At 47.9% G+C, this 22,459-nt stretch overlaps 1 protein-coding gene across 5 annotated transcripts in view; it reads left to right on the top strand.

Annotated features, from left to right (window-relative positions):
* Nucleotides 1-22,459, top strand: part of FGGY (FGGY carbohydrate kinase domain containing) — a 401,559-nt gene that overhangs the window by 374,178 nt on the left and 4,922 nt on the right. For 3 of the 5 annotated variants that reach the window (XM_089659587.1, XM_089659581.1, XM_089659584.1), the window contains 2 exons: nt 8,188-8,249; nt 13,865-15,500. In XM_089659587.1, coding sequence (XP_089515713.1) covers nt 8,188-8,249; nt 13,865-13,946 — 144 coding nt within the window. In that variant the 3' untranslated portion in view covers nt 13,947-15,500. Of the gene's footprint in view, nt 1-8,187; nt 8,250-13,864; nt 15,501-22,459 lie in introns of those variants that run through there. The other 2 variants (XM_089659582.1, XM_089659583.1) reach the window with 1 other exon arrangement.

Below are 22,459 nucleotides of genomic sequence, written 5' to 3'. Positions count from 1 at the left end.
CTTCAGAAATGATTAAATAATAATAATATTTATTATGAGCTGCACAAAATAAACAAACACAGTTCAAAACAAAACAAACCTTAAACTAATAGGTACAGGTGCAGTCAGGGCTGGAGAGGTGGAGTGGTCGGGCAGGCCGGGTCAGGAACAATCAGGCAGAAAGGTACAACAGGAGCAGGCAGAAGAATGGTCAGGAATAGCCGGGGTCAGTGCAGGCAGAGTTCTATCAGATTCAGAGTCAAGCAGGAGAGTCGAGCAGGCAGGAGACAGGAAACAGGGCACATGGGAAACAAACACCAAGGCACTGACTGCAGGTCTGGCCATTCCTTAAATACACCTTCTGCAATCGGCCTCAGGTGATGGCTAATTGCAGGAGTGAGCTTCTGGTTGCTGAGAGCACCCGCTGGCCAGCCCTGGTACTGCAGCCCACAAGGCAGGTGAGTCCCACCACCATTGGCGAGTCCATTTCTGACACTAGAGCTTTAGTTAGCTGGCCAGCCAGGTGAAACCAATGAATGCCAGGATGAAAACTGGATTCAATAACCCGTGGGCTGTATCCCAATTACTTTTGTTGCATCTTGTTTGTGTTTGGCTAGACTTTTCCTTTAAATAGTGGTCTGTACACAGCAAAGGCTTTTATAACAGCTGTGCAAGACGACATGATTCCTCCTCCTCTAGAACAGGAGATCTAGAGAATGTTTCCCAGATGTGAAGCCACTCGAGATCCCGAGTACACCCCTCCGCTCGCAGTATGGTTTGTATTTACTGTATAATGCAGAGGGATACTGTATAATCCCTCCAGATGCAAATATTTACAGTCCGTTATCCAAGACAACCAGCGTAAACAGTAACAGGCAGGGATTCCGCTAAGGTGAAGAGGAGAGCGCATGCAGCAGCTGCAAGGGGCAATCAGCTGATGGTACGACACCGACACCATCTGTGTCTGAAATAGTTCGAATTGATAAAATAAATCTAACTTGGAATGAAAGTATGGAAACTATTGTGGACTTACAAGACCCATTTGATTCTCCTTGATTCACAGAGATCTATAAACTATATTTATTAAATGGAGTTCTGTTGAGAATCAGATCTTGGAGGTGCCAGAACAAGGTATGACCAGGGGCGGACTGACAACTCATGGGGCCCCCGGGCAATAGGGGATCATGGGGCCCCTGTGTCCTTGCCCAAACTCAAAAAAGCCTATGAAGTAGGTACCAGGGGCATCTCATGTGGCCCCCTACTGACCCCGGGCCCTTGGGCAGTGCCCGAGTTTCCAAATGGTCAGTCCACCCCTGGGGATGACTAACATTGAATGGTCAAGAAAACAGTTGACTGAATTTTAACTTGAAACTCAATGTAGGTTTGGTGACCCAACTGGTCTAACTTTTTTTTTCCCAGAGGTGTCATATCTTCTACAGGTGTGACATCACTATTTAACCACTTCCTGTCCGGACACTTTCACCCCCTTCCTGTCAGGACACTTTCACCCCCTTGCAGTCCGGACACTTTCACCCCCTTCCAGTCCGGACACTTTCACCCCCTTCCAGTCCGGACACTTTCACCCCCTTCCAGTCCGGACACTTTCACACCCTTCCAGTCCAGGCCAATTTCCAGCTTTCAGCGCTATCACACTGTGAATGAAAATTGTGCGGTCATGCATCACTGTACCCATATGAATTTTTTAGCATTTTTTTTAGACAGATAAAGCTTTATTTTGGTGGTATTTATTCACCGCCTGGATTTTTATTTTTTTTGCTATGTAAATGAAAAATTCCCAAAATTTTTTAAAAAAGTGTTTTTCTTATAAAATTTTGCAAATAAATAATATTTCATCATAAATCTTGGCCAAAATTTATTCCGTTATCTTTTTAGTAAAAAAAAAAAAACAAATTAGTTCATAACCAAAAATTATAATTTTTAAACATTTTTTTTTTACATTTTTTTTTCTTTTTTATATTATTATTTATGTTTTGTTTGTTTTTTACATACAGCCATTCTAGCAGTACAGTGTCACCATGGTGACACTGTACTACTTGTGGGGGGTGATGAAGATTTTTTTTTTTTTCTTACACTGATTGCTTTTACACCCATAAAGAATGTAAAAGCAATTTCTCCTTCTCTCTAGCTGCATTCTTGCAGCCATTGAGAACTACTGAGTGAGCTGTGATTGGTCACAGCTTGTCACATGGTACAAGGCTGTTGTGAAAAGCCTTGTACCATGTGACCTCTGTGATCATTCACAGATTTCACACGTAGTAAGCAATGATGTCACAAGTGACATCTTGCTTACTACTCTGCATGTGATCACTGATTGGCCAACAAGTGATCACATGATCGGGACATCGCACAGAGGTCCTGTCCAACGATCAGTGTTCCACTGTGTCCAGAGGAGCGCGCACAGCTAGAAAATGCAGGGGCCGTTTATGAATGGCAACCCGCCCCTAGAGTGCCACCGTCCTGCCGTTTAAAAACAGTTGGCGGACAGCAAGTGGTTAAGGATGGTAGATACAACATATGACCAAAAGTTGTATGGACACCGGACCATTACACTTTTATAAGCATGTTGGACACTCCATTCCAAAACCATGAGCGTTAATATGGAGTTGGAACCCCTTTGTGGCTAGTACAACTTCAACTCTTCTGAGAAGAATTTCCACAAAATGTTGAAGTGTACCTGTGAGGATTTGAGCCCAAACAGCCAATAGAGCATAATTGAGGTCACCTATTGATGTTGGATGTGAAGACCTAGCTCACAATTGGCATTACAGTTTTTTCCAAAAGTATTCAATAAGATTTTTTGGGCATCCCTTTTCAAACCCATGGCCACTGATTTGGAGTTGGCCTTCTTTTGTGACCATAACAGCATTTGCTCTTCTAGAAAGGCTTTTCACAAGATGTTGGAATGTGTCTGTGAGAATAAGTACCCATTTGGCCAAAAGAACATTTGTGAGGTCAAGCACTGATGCTGGACAAGAAGACCTGGATCACAATTCTCATTACAGTTTATTCCAATAGCATTCAATAAACATGTCGGACATATCATTCCAAAATCATGGCCATTGATATGGAGTTGGCCTGCTTCTGTGACTATAATAGTCTTTACTCTTCTAGGAAAGCTTTCTACAAAATTGTGAAATGTGTCTGCGGGAATTTGTACTCATTCATCCAAAAGAGCATTAATGACGTCAGGTACTGATCTTGGATAAGTAGACCTGGCTCACAATTGGCAATATAATTTTTCCCAAAGATATTCAATATGCTTGTTGGATATCCCTTTCCAAAACCATGGCCATTATTATGGAGTTGGCCCTCTTTTGTGACCATAATTGCCTTTGTTCTTCTAGAAAGGCGTTCGTCAAGATGTTGGAGTGTATCTGTAGGAATAAGTGCCGATTTGGCCAAAAGAACATTTGCGAGGTCAGGTACTGATGATGAATAAGAACACCTGACTCACAACTGGCATTACAATTTATCCCAAAGTATTCAATAACCTTGCTGGACATCCACTTCCAAAACCATGGCCACTAAGATGGAGCTGTCCCTAATTTGTGGCTGAAATAGTCTTCCCTCTTCTAGGAAAGCTTTCTACAAGATTTTGGAGTGTGTCTGTGGGAATTTGTACACATTCGTCCAAGAGAACATTTGTGAGGTCAGGTACTGATGTTGGATGTGAAGACCTGGCTCACAATTGGTGATACAATTTTTCCCAAAGATATTCAATAAGCTGGTTGGACATACCCTTCCAAAACCATGGCCATTGATATGGAGTTGGTCCTCTTTTGTGACTATAACAGCCTTCAGTCAAAAGAGCATTTGTAAGGTCAGATACTGATGTTGAATGGGAAGAACTGGGTCATAATCAGCATTCTAGTTAATCCCAAAGATGTTCAGTAGGGTTGAGGTCAGGGCTCTGTGCAGGCCACATGGGTTCCTCCACACCAAACTGGTCAAACCATGTCTTTATGGAGCTGGCTTTGTACACAGGGGCACAGTCATGGAGGAACAGAAAAGAGTCTTCACCAAAATGTCACCACAAGGTTGGAAGTGCACAATGGTCTACCATGTCTTTGTATGCTGTAGTATTAACAGTACCCTTCACTGGAAACACCTGAACTCAATCATTTTGAAGGAGGTCCACATATTTTGGCCATATATTAGGTGTAATTGTCTGGTTTTCGCAAACCTTTGGCTAAAAAATGTATATGTGTGTACAAAGAGAGAACGGGAGGGAGAGAAGAGACAAACCAGAGAGCAGGGAAGAGAATGAGATGGTGTGGGTGAGAGGGAGATAGAAGGAAAAGGACGGGAGTAAGATAGAATGATGGACCTATTTAGGTATTTAGATCTACAGTATGTTACTGTAGCATAGAAGGCTATTTGAGAAGTCACAAGGGAATCTTTAACATACAATATATACAGGCCCATAAACCCAAACTTTGTAATTATTTGTTGCTGTATTTTATAGGTATTATATTTATACTATGTTATTTATATCGCTTGTCTGTCTCTATAGAAATGCCTGGTGGGTAATGTGAGTACTGTCACCATCCGAGGACGTATCTTTAAGCAGAGCTAGTAATAAGTTGTCTGTCAGCAGGGGCGGACTGACAACTCATGGGGCCCCCGGGCAATAGGGAATCATGGGGCCCCTGTGTCCTTGCCCAAACTCAAAAAAGCCTATGAAAAAGGTACCAGGGGCATCTCATGGGGCCTCCTACTGAACCCGGGCCCTCAGTTCGCCCCTGTCTGTCAGTGACTATGCCTGAAGACACTTTCTGGTCAGGTTTTAGGAAAGTCGATTAAAGAATATAGAAAGTTTAGGAGCAGTTCAAGGGCCCAGCCAAAAGCTGCAGAGGGACAGGAGGGCCCTGGCTCCTCTGATGAACCAATAGAGGAGTACTGCCTGTACCCTTGTTAGTACGTTTTCTTTTCCCCCTTGCCAAACCAGCATTAAACCCATGCAGTGCCAGGGGGACCCTACCCAGGGGCGGACTGACCATTTGGAAACTCGGGCACTGCCCGAGGGCCCGGGGTCAGTAGGGGGCCCCATGAGATGCCCCTGGTACCTTTTTCATAGGCTTTTTTGAGTTTGGGCAAGGACACAGGGGCCCCATGATCCCCTATTGCCCGGGGGTCCCATGAGTTGTCAGTCCGCCCCTGACCCTACCGCATGGGTAAGTTTAACAGCGACCCCAACAGAGCGAGGCTTTAAGACCTATTTAGTTGTAAATTTTAGAAACAGAAAAAATTGGAATGTCAGAAGTGCCAGATCACCACCTGACACCCCCCCACCCCTAAAACGTTTCATCCACAACTCCTCTCCTCCAGGCTGATGACCGCAGTCATTGTACAGCGATGATCTCCTTTGTGAAGCCGATGGGTGATTCAGTGGATAATTGGGGGAAATTATGGAACACAGGTTGTTTTTCATCGTTCGGAGGCAGAAAACAGCCTCTTGTGTCATAAACATTGTTTACGTTGTTGTTACTTTTTAAACCCCCAGCATTACGAGAATGACTGAATGACCCCCATTATCCCGGGGTCACATGGGGCCAGCCTTGCTTTGCAGTGACCGCTTCGCCTTGCCGCTGCGGCCGAGCTCTCCCTGCATATTTATAGAAGTGCTTTTGTGCCAAAAGAAGAAAGACGCGGTTTTGGAAAGCGACCTCTCGGAGTATTTGGGTTTTTGGGGGAAAGAATAGCCCTTTGTGTCGGCCCTCTCGCTCTGCGGTCATGCTCTGACAATGTCCCCCTCTGTAGATGTAATATTTAACCTGGACGTGGGTGTTAAGAGGGTTATGTGGCGTTTAATGATCTGTCACAAGTGCGATGTGTCATCTTCCGTCACTGGCGGAAAACAAAAATACTCCCATAATGGGACGTAGAATCCACAAAGGCAGATTTTAACCCCTTCCTGCCTAGCCCCCGGTGTCCCTTTAACCGGATCTGTAAGCCCGGGGGGGCATGAAGGACTGGTCAATCACATTGGCTGTCACAGTAGTCACTTGTCCCACTCACTCCCAATCATTAGTAGAGACCAAGAGCGCCCTCATTAGGAGAGACTGAGAACACACTCTCAACATGCCATACGCCCATATGTCATACTTTGTTGCCCATGGGTAACCAAAGTATGGCATGTGGGTACTGACGCCCACCCTCTATGCCGCTGCATTTTGCAATTTAACACAGGTACACTTTAATTCTGACTAAGAAGATGACTACAGTAAGGACCCATTCACATCTCTCCAGCCTGGTGCATGTTATGCCTCTCGTTAACGTGCATTGACCACCAATGTTGGATTGACCCATTCAAATAAATGGGAAAAAAATGTGGACATTTTTTTTTCAATTCAGCACAACAGAACCCATGGTCAGGGGTGTATTTACCACAAGGCAAACAAGGTACTTGCCTAGGGTGGCAGTTTTCAGGGGGCCAGCACCTCCCACCAGAAGAAGGGATGAAAGAAGGGACACGCACGCTATGGGAACCAGGTGGGAGCCAAGAGAGGCTGCGAGCTGCTTGATGGTGTATGTAGAGCCTGACTCTCGTTCCCGGGGATGTCCAGAGCTGTGACGATGAGTGTCTTTTTCTTTATCGCCAGGGAGAGGGGTAGTGGAAGGCTCTCCCGGGTGGGGGGCAGGAGTGTTGTTGGTCAATGTCAGCAATGTCAGGCTCCCTCCATGGGAGGGGGGAAGGGAGGTCGTGTTGGTCGGTGTCAGTGGGGGCAGCACAAAACCTAAATACACCACTGCCCATGGTAGTGCATTATTGTGTGTTGTGGTGCTCTGCAACATGTGTTGGAGATGCGTTAGGTTAATGTGTTGGGTTTGCCATTAACCAAGAATGGCATTGCACAGCGGCTAAGTGGTTAGCTCTTCTGCCTAACAGGGTCACGGGTTCGAACTCCAACCACGACACCACCTGCCTGGAGTTTGCATGTTCTCCCTGTGCCTGTGTGGGTTTCCTCTTGGTATTTCGGTTTCCTCACACACTCCAAAGACATGCTGGTAGATGAATTGGCTCCTGTCCAAATTGTCCCTAGTATGTGTATGTATGAATGTGAGTTCGGGACCTTAGATTGTACGCCCCTTGTGGGTTAGGGACCTTAGATTGTACGCCCCTTGAGGGTTAGGGACCTTAGATTGTACGCCCCTTGAGGGTTAGGGACTGATGTGAATGTACAATATTTTGATCTAAATTGATGCCGCTATATAAGTACCTGTCATAAATAATAATTGCAACCAGGGGCGGACTGACCATTTGGAAACTCGGGCAGTGCCCGAGGGCCCGGGGTCAGTAGGTGGCCCCATGAGATGCCCCTGGTACCTTTTTCATAGGCTTTTTTGAGTTTTGGCAAGGACACAGGGGCCCCATTATCCCCTATTGCCCGGGGGCCCCATGAGTTGTCAGTCCGCCCCTGATTGCAACACAACAACATATTTATTGTGTTACGTGTGCATATGCATTCCCACAATGCTGGAAAGGTGGGAATGGGCCTTAAAGAGTAACCCCACTTTTGCTAAGAAAACAACCTTCCCCCCTGGGTGATCTATGTACATTGCAGGGATTTTAACAAAGTTTGTTGCAGATTCCTACCTTTTGTTATTCTGAAGAAATAGCTGTTTGTCTGTCTGTGTCCAATTGCAAAGTAAATCTAATGGGAGCGATTATATATTTATCAATCAGCTGCGGCACCTGCAGAGATCTAATGAGGAAAGCGGCAGGGTCTGCATCCCTTTAGATGTGATTTCCCTTTGGGAGCATCTCAACAAAAATGATATTTTTGTGACAGAGGATGCCCACATTCTGACTTGTATCTTTGTGAAAGGAGCCAATCACACAAGCAGGAAATGACATTTCTGGGGGGCGTTCTGTACACCACCAGTCTACAGAACTTCTCCAGGTAGCCATATTGCATTTTACAGAAGAATACAGCGCTGCAGATTGAAAAGGAAAGGTCATTTTTAATACCTTCGATTACAATAGGACTTGTGTAGCAATTGTATATGCTGTATTATTTTTTTTATTTGCTACTTTCTTCCCACAAAAGTGGAGTTACCCTATAACTGAACCGCCCCTCAAAATTGCCCATGGTGGGGACAAATCTCTCAAGCTCAGGACAGTTGATAAATATTTTTCTGGAGGAGGCTTCTACTGAGTCCCGTCTTTATTTTTTCCATATACAGGAAGCCATGCAGAAAATGGGGAGCGTCGGAAACATCGTCCTTCCCAATCCCGAACTCACAAGGTAAGACATGGTACAGCTGGAGCTTTCACGGGTCGCACTGTCCAAAAGTCATGTTTTGGTCATAGGTGGAGTCTGCTCATCAGGGGCGGACTGACAACTCATGGGCCCCCTGGGCAATAGGGGATCATGGGGCCCCTGTGTCCTTGCCCAAACTCAAAAAAGCCTATGAAAAAGGTACCAGGGGCATCTCACGGGGCCCCCTACTGACCCCAGGCCCTCGGTCAGCGCCCGAGTTTCCAAATGGTCAGTCTGCCCCTGCTGCTCATCTGACTCCATCCTCTGGCATCTTATGTCTCTTTAGGATTCCTCATGAAGTCCTGGTTCTGTCCAGTTGATTGTGCCCACTTGTCATGACCACTGCAGGTGTCAGGATGGACATTTGGGCTGCTTGTCCCAAGGCTGCCATCCTTGTCCTTGACCACCGACCCACTCCCGGCATCCATACAACACGTGTCCTGACAGCTGATATGAGCATTCCTTGTAGATCAGTGTATCACCAAATATTAGGGCCCCAGGGACGGACTGACAACTCATGGGGCCCCCGGGCAATAGGGGATCATGGGGCCCCTGTGTCCTTGCCCAAACTCAAAAAAGCCTATGAAAAAGGTACCAGGGGCATCTCATGGGGCCTCCTACTGACCCCGGGCCCTCGGGCAGTGCCCGAGTTTCCAAATGGTCAGTCCGCCCATGTAGGGCCCATTCACACTGCGGCACTGTGGCTATGCATACATTACTGCTCCCTTTACTGCAAGGCATGCTAAATGCATTGGTGCAATATGGTGCAATGCATTCTGAATGGCACCCCAATGCACCTTGGGATGTTGCAGCACATGGCAATGTACTAGCATGCATTACAGTGGGCTGCCATAAAAATGCGCTTGCTTTATTATTTTTGGCAGCGCAACGCAACAGATGTCTATTGGCAAGCTGTAATGGGGTACCATTCGAATGATTGACAGCACATCCCACCGATGCATACAGCATACCATACGTTGTGGTAAAGTATGCATTGCCGCAATACCCATATATTAACGGGGCCCTCAAAATAAGGAGTAGGATGGCAACCCTGGAACATGCATATGCAACAAATACTGTATGTCCTGCCAGATCCCTTTTAATTCTCAACTCTATCCAGATATAAAAGCCCTCCATCTATCTATGTTGTGTTCAGGGGCGGACTGACCAATCGAGCACTCGGGCACTGCCCGAGGGCCCAGGGTCAGTAGGGGGCCCCATGAGATGCCCCTGGTACCTTTTTCATAGTCTTTTTTTAGTTTAGTTAGAGGGCCCCGTTAATGTTGCGTTGCGCTGCCAAAAATAATGGATCAAGCGCATTTTTATGGCAGCCCACTGTAATGCATGCTAGTACATTGCCATGTGCTGCAACATCCCAAGGTGCATTGGGGTGCCATTCAGAATGCATTGCACCATATTGCACCAATGCATCTGGCCCAGGGTCAGTAGGGGGCCCCATGAGATGCCCCTGGTACCTTTTATAGGCTTTTTTGGGTGTGCTTTGAGTGTGAGCAAGGACACAGGGGCCCTATGATCCCCTATTGCCCGGTGGCCCCATGAGTTGTCAGTCCGCCCCTGGTTGTGTGTACATTAAAAGCCATTAAACATCATTCTGTGTAGATATCGGCCTCCTGCTCCTCTACTGCACAGCGCAGGATCATAGGGCTGGTTCAACAGAATTGTAAACTTGCATATATATGCAGCTGACAGATCCGATCCATCCTGCGGGGATCGTCGGCATGCAACCTATACGGGGTGACACCGGAACCGCTCCACCAAAAGGTAAGTTGTAAAGCAAGCCGACTATCCCCGCAGGATGGATCAGATCTGCAGATTGGGGAGCATAATGGATCGGACTTTACAACTTACATTTTCATGGAGCGGGTCAGGTGTCACCCCGTGCGGTAGGTGTCACCCGGTGTGGAGCGCACCCCCCGCACCTGCCTAGGTACGCCACTGGCTATTGGTATAAAGTTTTCCACATGATATTGGAAATTACGGGGCAGGGGCGGACTGAAAACTCATGGGGCCCCCGGGCAATAGGGGTTCATGGGGCCCCTGTGTCCTTGCCCAAACTTAAAAAAGCCTATGAAAAAGGTACCAGGGGCATCTCATGGGGCCCCCTACTGACCCCGCACCCTCGGGCAGTGCCCGAGTTTCCAAATGGTCAGTCCGCCCCTGTTACGGGGATATTAAAACATCCTGATCCAACCCTAGCCATTCTGAATATAAATATAGATACATATCCAATCCATTATTGACTTTTAGTGACACATATCTAGAATCAAGACATACCATTACTAGACACTGGAAAAAAGACTCCGCCCCTTCTCTAAAAGAAGTCATTGAGCGAGTCCAGACCCACTTCATCTATGAGAAATCTGTATCTTACCTAAATGATAGAATTACCAAATTTGACAAAGCTTGGACTCCCCGGTCCGACTGGTTCAGAACTGGAACCGAAGATATTATTATGTTTAACCTTTTTTTTGGATAATCTAAATTGATTATTTTGTGGAAATAGTAGGATTGTTAGGAATTATTCAATATTTCCTTTTTTCTTTTTGTTAAACTTTACCGCAGCACCTGTACTGTGATATTGTGTAGTACTATTTTTGTTTTTTTTTGTGTTTTTTGTTTTTTTGTTGTAACTGTATTTGCAAAACCAAACAAAAATGTATTATGGAAAAAAAGAAGAGTCAAAATGTGTTAGCTGATTCCATTCTCCATCGAGAGATAAAATATCGATTTTGGCCGGACTTTCTCTTTAAAATTGTGTGGTTTGAATTACTCGAGTAATAAAATATTCAATCTGTAATGAATAATCTGCTGGCCTGTATGATGGTTTAACTCGGTTAATTCCTTAATACCGCACCCCACCCTGGTCAGTGTTCTGTGCTGGAGGGAATATGGGAGGGGAAGGATGGATGGGGCAGGAGCGACACCTGCTGGAGCATTTGTATATGACAACTAGTTCCTGTGTATGCTGGAGGAGCGACTACTAGATCAGGGGCAAGCAACCTGCGGCTCTCCAGCTGTTGCAGGACTACAAGTTCCATCATGCCTCAGCAAGTCATAGCTGTATTTGTCAATTTTGCAATGTCTCATGGGAAATGTAGTTCCACAACAGCTAGAAAGCAGCAGGTTGCCTACCCCTGCACTAGATCAATCCCCAAGAGTCAGAGAGTCTGGAGATTTGGGGGCCTTTTAGGGCTCATTCACCGCATTGCCCATTATTGCACCAACACATATACAAAGCAATTTGTGACGTGATCTCACCCCAACATGCTGCATTGGCATGCGCTGTACCAGGGGCGTATTCACCACAAGGCACTTGCCTAGGGTGGCATTTTTTAGGGGGCAGCACCTCCTCCCAGAAGAAGGGATAAAAGAAGGGATATGGGAACCAGTTGGGATCTGAGAGAGGCTGCGGGCTGCTTGATGGTGTATGTAGAGCCTGACTCTTGTTCCCAGGGATGTCCGGAGCTGTGAAGGTGAGTGTCTTTCCCTCTATCGCTGGTGGGGGCAGGGGTGTTATTGGTCAATGTCAGGCTCTCTCCGTGAGTGGGAGAAGGGGAGGGGGTGCTGGTCGGTGTCCGTGGGGGAAGACGATTTTTGTGTTGCCTAGGTTCTGGGGCTGATTAAGGTGGTCATTTAGACTCACTTAGTGCCTTATCTGCAATAAAATAGTCTCATATGTGTTCATTTTAAAAGGGATGAGGGGGCAATCCTCTTTGTAGGGTTCAATATTGAGTTGGCCCACCCTTTCCACGCACATGACATTTAATGGCCCCCAGTCTTAGTCCGTAGGGTTCAATATTGAGTTGGCCCCGCACATGAACTTGAATGGCCCCCCAGTCTGTTCCGTAGGGTTCAATATTGAGTTGGCCCCGCCCTTTGCAGCTATAACAGCTTCAACTCTTCTGGGAAGGCTGTCCACAAGGTTTAGGAGGGTGTCTATGGGAAGGTTGGACCATTCTTCCAGAAGCACATTTGTCAGGTCAGGCACTGATGTCGGGGGAGGAGGCCTGGCTCACAGTCTCTGCTCTAATTCATCCCAAAGGTGTTCTATGGGGTTGAGGTCAGGACTCTGTGCAGGACAGTCAAGTTCCTCCACCCCAAACTGGCTCCTCCATGTCTTTATGGACATTGCTTTGTGCACTGGTGGGCAGCCATGTTGGAACAGGAAGGGGTCATCCCCAAACTCTTCCCACAAAGTTGGGGGCATGAAATTGTCCAAAATGTCACCTTAAGAGTTCCCTTCACTGGAACTAGGGGGCCAAGCCCAACCCCTGAAAAACAACCTCACACCATAATCCCCCCTCCACCAAACTTTACACTTGGCACAATGCAGTCAGGCAAGTACCATTCTCCTGGCAACCGCCAAACCCAGACACATCTATCGGATTGCCAGATAGAGAAGCGTGATTCGTTCCTCCAGAGAACACATCTCCACTGCTCTAGAGTCCAGTGGCAGCGTGCTTTACACCACGGCATCCAACACTTTGCATTGTACTTGGTGATGTAAGGCTTGGATGCAGCTGCTCGGCCATGGAAACCCATTCCATGAAACATTTGTGAAAAAATGGATCGCTCTCAGGAGCTCAGTGAATTCAAGCATGGTACCGTGATAGGTTGGCAAGCTTATATGAGAGTCCCCATCACAGTCCCCATTTACATTAGAGTCCCTCCTTACTTAAGAGTCCCCAACAGAGTCCCCCCTTACTTGAGAGTCCCCATCAGAGTCCCCCCTTACATTATAGTCCCTTCTTACTTGAGTCCCCATCACAGTCCCCATTTATATTAGAGTCCCTCCTTACTTGAGAGTCCCCATAAGAGTCCCCCCTTACATTAGAGTTCCCCCTTACTTGAGAGTCCCCATCAGAGACCCTCCTTACATTAGTGTCCCTCCATACTTGAGAGTCTCCATCAGAGTTCCCCCTTACATTAGAGTCCTTCCTTTTTTATGAATCCCACTTTACATCTGAGTCCTATTCCAAGTTCCTCTCTGCATGGAATCCCCCTTACGTCATAGTCAGCTTTAAATTTCCCCAATACATCAGAATCCCTCCTTACATGAGAATCCCCATCTGACTTGCTTGAGTACTACTTTAATGGGGCTTGATGTGACTTCCAGGGAATGCCTGGGAAATCTTCCTGTAACGTCGGATTCAATATAGATGAGGATCCAATTTGGAGACCTGCCGTCTCTCTCTGCAGTCCAGAGGGAGCAGTTGGAGGCACCGATTTCCCTGGAGGAGATCCAGCAGCGAATGGCGCTCTTCAATCAGGAAAGACGCCAGGCTTGGATGGCTTTACAAGTGGATCCGACTTGAAGGCACCTTCCAATAAAGTCTATGGGCACAAGTCGGTTAGAAGTCGCCTTGAAGTAGTCCAGGAACCTTTCCTAAAGCCGGAGTGACTTCCATCGTGCTAATTAAGATGGCTGTCATTGACTAACATGGGATTTTACATGTCATGCGACTTGGGAGTCTCACAAGTCAGATCCCAAGTCGCGGCAGTGTGAACTGAGCCTTAGTAAATCTCCCCCCAGGTTGTTATACAGCAAGGCTTATGGCTGTCATTTCTGTCATTTGCAGGTTCTATGAGAAGAATTATCAGGTGTACCTAAAGCTGTACCAGCACCAGCGGGTGTATCAGATGATGATGGAGGACGACTAATGGAGCGGAACCTTCACCAATAGAACATGAAGACGGTATTCGTCATACAGCAGCCAGATATCAGTTATATTGATAAATTGTTATTTACACATGATAAGTACTTATTGAAGAGCGTGATCAATTTAGAAACGGATATTATTATTTTTATACAGGATTTATATTTATATAGTGCCAACAGTTTGCGCAGCACTTTACAAAACGAAGGCAGACATGACAGTCACAATCAGGGGCGGACTGACCATTTGGAAACTCGGGCACTGCCCGAGGGCCCGGGGTCAGTAGAGGGCCCCATGAGATGCCCCTGATACCTTTTTCATAGACTTTTTTGAGTTTGTGCAAGGACACAGGGGCTCCATAATCCCCTATTGCCCGGGGGCCCCATGAGTTGTCAGTCCGCCCCTGATCACAATACAATTTGGTACAAGAGGAAACAGAGGACCTGGCTCCTTAGAGCTTACAATCTAAGAGACCGTGATCAATCAAACGTTAGACAAACCCCTTCTTTGCCTGTACTTGGTTGTCTTTAAAGCTAAACCTCCCTAGCGGTCTGATTATGTCAGTATTTCTGTGCTCAAAGCGGTACATTTTTTTTCATGAAAATATGTTGTTTTTTTATTGTAGGCCTGTAATTCTCAGGAATAACTCACTGAAATCTGTCTGAACAAGAGTCTATTAAACATCCCGGGTATGATAAAACTTGAAACACGAAATCATAAATTATAATATAATAAATAATCATAAAAAATAATAATATAATAATAATAAATGTAATTCAATAATATAATCAAACCAAAAACACTGAAATGTGAAATAGAGCGCCAAGTTCGCACATCGCTGAGCTCAGTCGCAGAATCGTTTTCAGTGTCTGATGAGGAATTTCCCCCACGAATCATTATCACTCAATTCTGCAAGTGGTTCTGATTTACTATCGCTGTTCTCTAGCTGATCTAAAACCGCGTCTGACCTAAAGGGACGCTTTTTGGACGCCATGGACGTTTCTCAGTTTCCAGGCAGAAAGAACAGTAAAAATGCAGGCAGGGCGCCGGACAAAGCACTCGGGACAAAATGTATGTGAATTGGTTTGATACAGGAATGTTATACTATGTGATTTTAGTGTATTTAGTGAATGTCACTTTTAAAATTTTTTAATTTCCCATCCTTTCCATCCCCCGTACGTCCCGACGTCGCAGGGAACGGAACCCGGAAGACAGATGCCGGCATCGGCCGGAGGACATTGCTGGGGACACTGCAGGAGGGACATCGCGGGAGCGCAGGACAAGGTAAGTGAAACAGGGATCCCGGAGCAACGCTGCAGGGTATTCCCGAGTGTAGCTCAGGGTTACCGCTTGTGGTGCTGAAAGTTAACCCCGAGCTACACTCGGGAATACCGCCGGGGGGTTAACTCCAATCAAAATCTGCAAAAATCACACCTCACCCCCCTTTCATATTAAAGCTGAAGTTGAATCTACTTATATTTTGCCTTCCCTGCCCACCCCATTCCTTCCCCATCAGCAAAATAATGACTTTTTAAATAAAACCTTTTCTTTTTCATGACATACTGTATCCCATGACTGGGTCTCTTTGCTTCTCTATGCAATGCAGACAGATAATGGCTGGGGGGAGGAGCCAGCAGGCTGCTATACATAGCTTTCTGAAAACATCCCCACACCGTGCCTCAGTACTCCTCTCAAGAGCCCTCAGCCTTGACGCAAGCAGTGGGCTGGCTTTTGGGAGGTGTTATGAAAACACCCAAATCCCTTGATGGGTGGGCATCAGTCTGGAGGAGTGGGCATTGCATGCAGAGCGCCCTAGGTAAGTGTTGTCAAGCCGCCACAATTGAGAGAGCTAAAATCCAATTAATGCAAAGGGTGAGCTATCTACAGTCAGGTGTAAGGAAGGACTAGATGATGCTGGGCGTCCTCCAGCCAGGAAATGAGGCGGAGCTCTATCTGACTTGCTGCAGCTTCTAATGCACATTGAGAGAAGCTCACAGTGTGCAGTGAAATCAGAGTAGATGAGGTGAAAAGGCTACATGTTATCCTTCTAAATTGCAGCTATTGTCCGGCACAGTTTTCAGCAGCCGAGTCCTGATGAAGGAGACATCAGACCCCCGAAACGTGTTGGATTTTTGACCTCATGTCAAGGATAATGACGTTTTTACCGACAACACTTAAGTCTTGTGGAGCTCTCATCTCCCTAATGGGCTCTCCATTACAATGAGTATCTACCGCAAGGCGTTTTTCAGCGGGGTGGTGCCGCCCCCCCAGGCAGAAGGGACACCATGAGAGCTGGCATAGCATCAGGGGTCACAATGGCAACCATGCCCATGCTCCAGGGGGGCCCGTCTCCCAGATAGTTGTCCCGAGGGACTCCGCTGTCAGTCCTGCTGCTCACTCCGCTCTCTGGGAGTCCACCCAACACTTTTTGCTGTGGAATTCCTCCTCTCCCACTGAGCCCCCCGACCTTATGGCAGCAGCCACGTCATTTGACTCCACCCACCTGGAAGCAACAGATGAAGCAGCGTGCAGGCGGGTGGAAGGGGCATCAGAGGTATTGGAAATGGTGGGTATTCTTGTGTGCCAGAGCAGCTGTTCAGGAGGGGGTGCAGAGGTGGGATAGGAGGAGTGCAGAGCTGGAACAGGTGATCTGGAGGGGCACTGAGGGGGGCCAGCTACTCAGGACGGGCTGAAGTAGTGAAACAGGATGGCAGTGCAGAGATGTAAGAGGTGCTCAGAAGGGGGGGCAGAGGTGTAAGAGGTGCTCAGAAGGGGGGCAGAGGTGTAACAGGTGCTCAGAAGGGGGGGCAGAGGTGTAACAGGTGCTCAGAAGGGGGGCAGAGGTGTAAAAGGTGCTCAGGAGGGGGGGCAGAGGTGTAACAGGTGCTCAGAAGGGGGGAACAGAGGCGTAACAGGTGCTCAGGAGGGGGTGCAGAGGCGTAACAGGTGCTCAGAAGGGGGTGCAGAGGTGGAACAGGTGCTGAGAAGGGGTGCAGAGGTGTATCAGGTGCTCAGGAGGGGGGGCAGAGGTGTAACAGGTGCTCAGGAGGGGGGGCAGAGGTGTAACAGGTGCTCAGGAGGGGGGGCAGAGGTGTAACAGGTGCTCAGGAGGGGGGGCAGAGGTGTAACAGGTGCTCAGGAGGGGGGGCAGAGGTGTAACAGGTGCTCAGAAGGGGGTGCAGAGGTGGAACAGGTGCTGAGAAGGGGTGCAGAGGTGTATCAGGTGCTCAGGAGGGGGGGCAGAGGTGTAACAGGTGCTCAGGAGGGGGGGCAGAGGTGTAACAGGTGCTCAGGAGGGGGGGCAGAGGTGTAACAGGTGCTCAGGAGGGGGTGCAGGGGTGGAACAGGTGCTGAGAAGGGGGGCAGAGGTGGAACAGGTGCTCAGAAGGGAGGGGGCAGAGGTGTAACAGGTCCTCAGGAGGGGGTGCAGAGGTGTAACAGGTGCTCAGGAGGGGGCGCAGAGGTGTAACAGGTGCTCAGGAGGGGGTGCAGAGGGAGAACAGGTCCTCAGGAGGGGGTGCAGAGGTGTAACAGGTGCTCAGGAGGGGGTGCAGAGGTTGACCAGGTGCTCAGAAGGGGGGGCAGAGGTGTAACAGGTGCTCAGAAGGGGGGGGGGCAGAGGTGAAACAGGTGCTCAGAAGGGGGGCAGAGGGGAAACAGGTGCTCAGGAGGGGGTGCAGTGGTGGAACAGGTGCTCAGAAGGGGGGGCAGAGGTGCAACAGGTGGTCAGGAGAGGTGCAGTGGTGGAACAGGAGGGTGTGTGGTGGTGGAACAGGTGCCCAGGGGGGATACTGGGGTGGTCCAGGTGCTCAGAAGGGGGTGCAATGGTGAAACAGGAGGGGGTGCAGAGGTGAAAAAGGTGGTCAAGAGAGGGTGCAGTGGTGGAAAAGGAGGGGGGGTACAGAGGTGGACCAGGTGCTCAGGAGGGGTGCAGTGGTGGAACAGAAGGGGGGGGGGTGCAGGCGTGGAAAAGGAGAAGGGGTGCAGTGGTGGAACAGGTGCTCAGAGGGGGGTGCAGTGGTGGAACACGAAAAAGTGGATCTTAAACAGGAAGGGGTGGGATAAATTTAGGGAGGGGGGGGGGGGGCGATTTTAGTCTTACCTAGGGCATCACAAAACCAAAGATCCACCACTGCCAATGAGATTGAGTATTCTCTGTGCCAATAGAAGAGTTGCAGACACCGGTATATCCAACTATTGGAGGACATATGGTGAAGGGGGCTGTTTTCATGGCTTCTATGTACCATTTGTATGTCGGAAGGTCTCAGGTTGTCATGCTTTCACAGGAAGTTTAGTGGTTGGGTTTTCTTTAGTGCTTCCATGGCGTGTAGGAAATCTTTGTAGGAACCTGCCACTCGGGTCGGGTTAAAGGTGACCAACGATGACCTGTCCTTCCTGGCGGAGGGTGGAAGTGCGGGTGTGGACAGCAGGGTGTGATTTGGGGCACCTTTTTTCAGGATGTTAATCAATATTAAACTTGTATTTTACAAACTTTCTGCAGTTTTTCCCGTCTTTCATTATACAGAGGATTGGTGAATTGTGGATTGTTGCATTCCCGAGGCTTTCTGGCGTTTTATGAGTTGAAGTGCTCCCCCGGGGCTGATTAAACCTCGACATAGGAATAGGTAGTATGGCTGCAATAAAAGAGACAGCCTCTGATTCCAATAAAATACAGTTACAATATGGGAAAGTTACAGCTTCCATATGTTGCCAGAGACTGAACTCTGTGGAATGCGTTCACCATGCATGGCAGCTGGGGGAAAGATTGAGCAAAGAGGACCTGTCCCCATAAATTCAACATTTCTATATCCAATGTATTCTGCAGCTTAAATTGGATGACCAGCCTAACCGCAAAACACGTAGAATGAATACATCGTATGCGGACCACGCCAGATATTTGTAGCTCTCTTCTGCCAGTTGTGACTCATTCTGCATATCACACAGCAAAGCCACTAAGGGACCTTAGGAGGGGGGAGACCGTGGCCAGTGGGAGCAGAAAATGCCTTAACTTCAGTGGTCAGTGGGTGTAAACAATGCTGGTGTTAGTGGGAGGAATAGTGCCCCATCGTTGATGTCAGTGGGAGGAATAGTGCCCCATCGTTGGTGTCAGTGGGAGGAATAGTGCCCCATCGTTGGTGTCAGTGGGAGGAATAGTGCCCCATCGTTGGTGTCAGTGGGAGGAATAGTGCCCCATCGTTGGTATCAGTGGGAGGAATAGTGCCCCATCGTTGGTGTCAGTGGGAGGAATAGTGCCCCATTATTGGTGTCAGTGAGAGGAATAGTGTCCATTCAATGGTGTCAGTGGGAAGAATAGTGCCCCATTGTTGGCTTCAGTGAAAGGAATAGTGCTCCATCATTGGTGCCAGTGGGAGGAATAGCGCCCCATTGTTGGTGTCAGTGGGAGGAATAGTGCCCAATCATTGGTGTCAGTGGAAGGAATAGCACCCCATCGTTGGTGCCAGTGAGAGGAATAGTGCCCAATCAATGGTGCCAGTAGGAGGAATAGTACCCCATCCTTGGCATCAGTGAAAGGAATAGTACTCCATCATTGGTGCCAGTGGGAGGAATAGTGCCCCATCGTTGGTGCCAGTGGGAAGAATAGTGATCCATTATTGGCGTCAGTGGGAGGAATAGTGCCCAATCATTGGTGTCGGTGGGAGGAATAGTGCCCAACTGTTGCTGTCAGTGGGATGAATAGAGCCCCATCATTGGTGTCAGTGGGAGGAATAGTGCCCCATGTTGCTGTAAGTGGCAGGAATAGCGCCCCATTATCGGCGTCAGTGGGATGAATAGTGCCCCATCATTGGTGTCAGTGGGAGGAATAGTGCCCCATGTTGCTGTAAGTGGCAGGAATAGTGCCCCATCATTGGTGTCAGTGGGAAGAATAGTGCCCCATCATTGGTGTCAGTGGGAGGAATAGTGCCCCATCATTGGTATCAGTGGGAGGAATAGTGCCCCATCATTGGTGTCAGTGGGAGGAATAGTGCCTCATCATTGGTATCAGTGGGAGGAATAGTGCCCCATCATTGGTATCAGTGGGAGGAATAGTGCCCCATCATTGGTGTCAGTGGGAGGAATAGTGCCCCATCATTGGTATCATTGGGAGGAATAGTGCCCCATCATTGGTATCAGTGGGAGGAATAGTGCCCCATCATTGGTGTCAGTGGGAGGAATAGTGCCCCATCATTGGTGTCAGGGGGAGGAATAGTGCCCCATCATTGGTATCAGGGGGAGGAATAGTGCCCCATCATTGGTATCAGTGGGGGGAATAGTGCCCCATCATTGGTATCAGTGGGAGGAATAGCGCCCCATCATTGGTGTCAGTGGGAGGAATAGTGCCCCATCATTGGTGTCAGTGGGAGGAATAGTGCCCCATCATTGGTATCAGTGGGAGGAATAGTGCCCCATCATTGGTATCAGTGGGAGGAATAGTGCCCCATCATTGGTGTCAGTGGGAGGAATAGTGCCCCATCATTGGTGTCAGTGGGAGGAATAGCGCCCCATCATTGGTATTAGTGGGAGGAATAGCGCCCCATCATTGGTGTCAGTGGGAGGAATAGCGCCCCATCATTGGTATCAGTGGGAGGAATAGCGCCCCATCATTGGTGTCAGTGGGAGGAATAGCGCCCCATCATTGGTATCAGTGGCAGGAACAGTGTCCCAGCAGTGTCAGTGATAGGAATAGTGCCCCATCTTAGTTCTCTTTTTTCATTTTTTCCCCTATATTTTCATGTGGTGATCCTGCCAGTAACACATTTCCTGCCAGGGTGACAACGTTCACTCACTGTACTGTGTCTATTGAGGATCAGCACTGTCACCGTAGGGTAGGACAGCAGAACACTTCTCCCTCTCCTCCTTGAACATGGGGAAGGTGTTCTGTAGTACACAGAGATAGCTACTAACCATGTAACCATTAAGAGTGCAGCTCAGGCAGAGAACACAGGATGTTATCGGCTCTGGCAGGATCAACAGATTTGTTTTGCCAATTGTGACAAATCACTTTCAATGGTATATTTGCAGTAAGAGACCATAAGGGAATAAAAAGAATTTCAATCCTAGGGATCGCCTACTAAACGTCAGAAGTCCCGACCTTTTAACAGCTGTGATGGACGCCACATGTGGTATATATATATATAAAATACATATTTTTTTCCTTTTTTTCCCGGGAAGGAAGAGAAAAAGAATTCACACTTTTTATATCCAGTGACCTCCTATTGCCCTCATAGATGGGATAATTGCAGGTGTCCTATTGTGCCGTACAGGATTTCCGGGGGGGGGGGGGAGGTGAATGACTGTACTGAAAATAATACGTTGCACCATTAAGGCCTGGATCAGACCACAGCAGGGGCGGGCTGACCATTCGAGCACTCAAGCACTGCCCGAGGGCCCAGGGTCACTAGGGGGCCCCATGAAATGGCCCTGGTAACTTTTATAGGCTTTTTTGGGTGTGCTTTGATTGTGGGCAAGGACACAGGGGCCCCATGATCCCCTATTGCCCGGGGGGCCCCATTAGTTGTCAGTCCGCCCCTGGACCACGTCGCATGCGTCAGCGTATGTGTACTGGCATACACTGGTGATCTGTACTGCGGTCCATTTTTTTTGTGCATTGCGGTGCAGAGTGTTATTTTTTTCTGACACATTGGGGTTGATTTACTAAAACTGGAGCGTGCTAAATCTGGTGCAATGCTCCATAGAAACCAATCAGCTTTCAGGTTTTATTGCCAAAGCTTTACTGAACAAGATGAAGTTAGAAGCTGATTGGCTACCATGCAAAGCTGCACCAGATTCTCTGGTTTTAGAATATTATTAAATACACGGCTCAAAAAAATTAAAGGAACACTTTTTAATCAGAGTCTAGCATCAAGTCCATGACACTCCCGGGATATTGCTCTGGTCAGGTAAGTAGCAGAGGGGGTTGTTAATCAGTTTCAGCTGTTTTGGTGTTAATGAAATTAACAACAGGTGCAATAGATGGGCAACAATGAGACGACCCCCAAAACAGGAATGGTTTTACAGGCCATTTTTTTCCCTACTCATCTTTTCTGACTGTTTTTCACTAGTTTTGCATTTGGCTGAGTCAGTGTCACTACTGGTAGCATGAGGCCATACCTGGACCCTACAGAGGTTGCACAGGCAGTCCAACTCCTCCAGGATGGCACATCAATACCTGCCATGGCCAGAAGGTTTGCTGTGTCTCCCAGCACAGTCTCAAGAGCATGGAGGAGATTCCAGGAGGCAGGCAGTTACTCTAGGAGAGCATCAGCAGGACCTGTATTCATGCATGGTAGCCAATCAGCTTCTAACTTCAACTTGTTCAACTAAGCTTTGACAATAAAACCTGGAAGCTGATTGGTTTCTTTGCAGAGCTGCACCAGATTTTGCACCCTCCAGTTTTAGTAAATAACCCCCATTGCCTTCTTTTAACCTAATGCGTTCTGCAGCATTAAAATTTAAGGAAGAAAAGTACAGTGGCAGGAAAAGTGAATCAGTTTCTATCCACCAATGAGAATCAGCGCT

This window comes from Staurois parvus, unplaced genomic scaffold (genome assembly GCF_062004578.1).
Source record: "Staurois parvus isolate SC_StPar_1 unplaced genomic scaffold, SC_StPar_1.0 ptg001167l, whole genome shotgun sequence".
In the NCBI taxonomy this organism is placed as follows: domain Eukaryota; kingdom Metazoa; phylum Chordata; class Amphibia; order Anura; family Ranidae; genus Staurois; species Staurois parvus.
The sequence above is the reverse complement of the archived record's forward strand: the minus strand, read 5'-3'. Positions and strand labels throughout refer to the sequence as shown.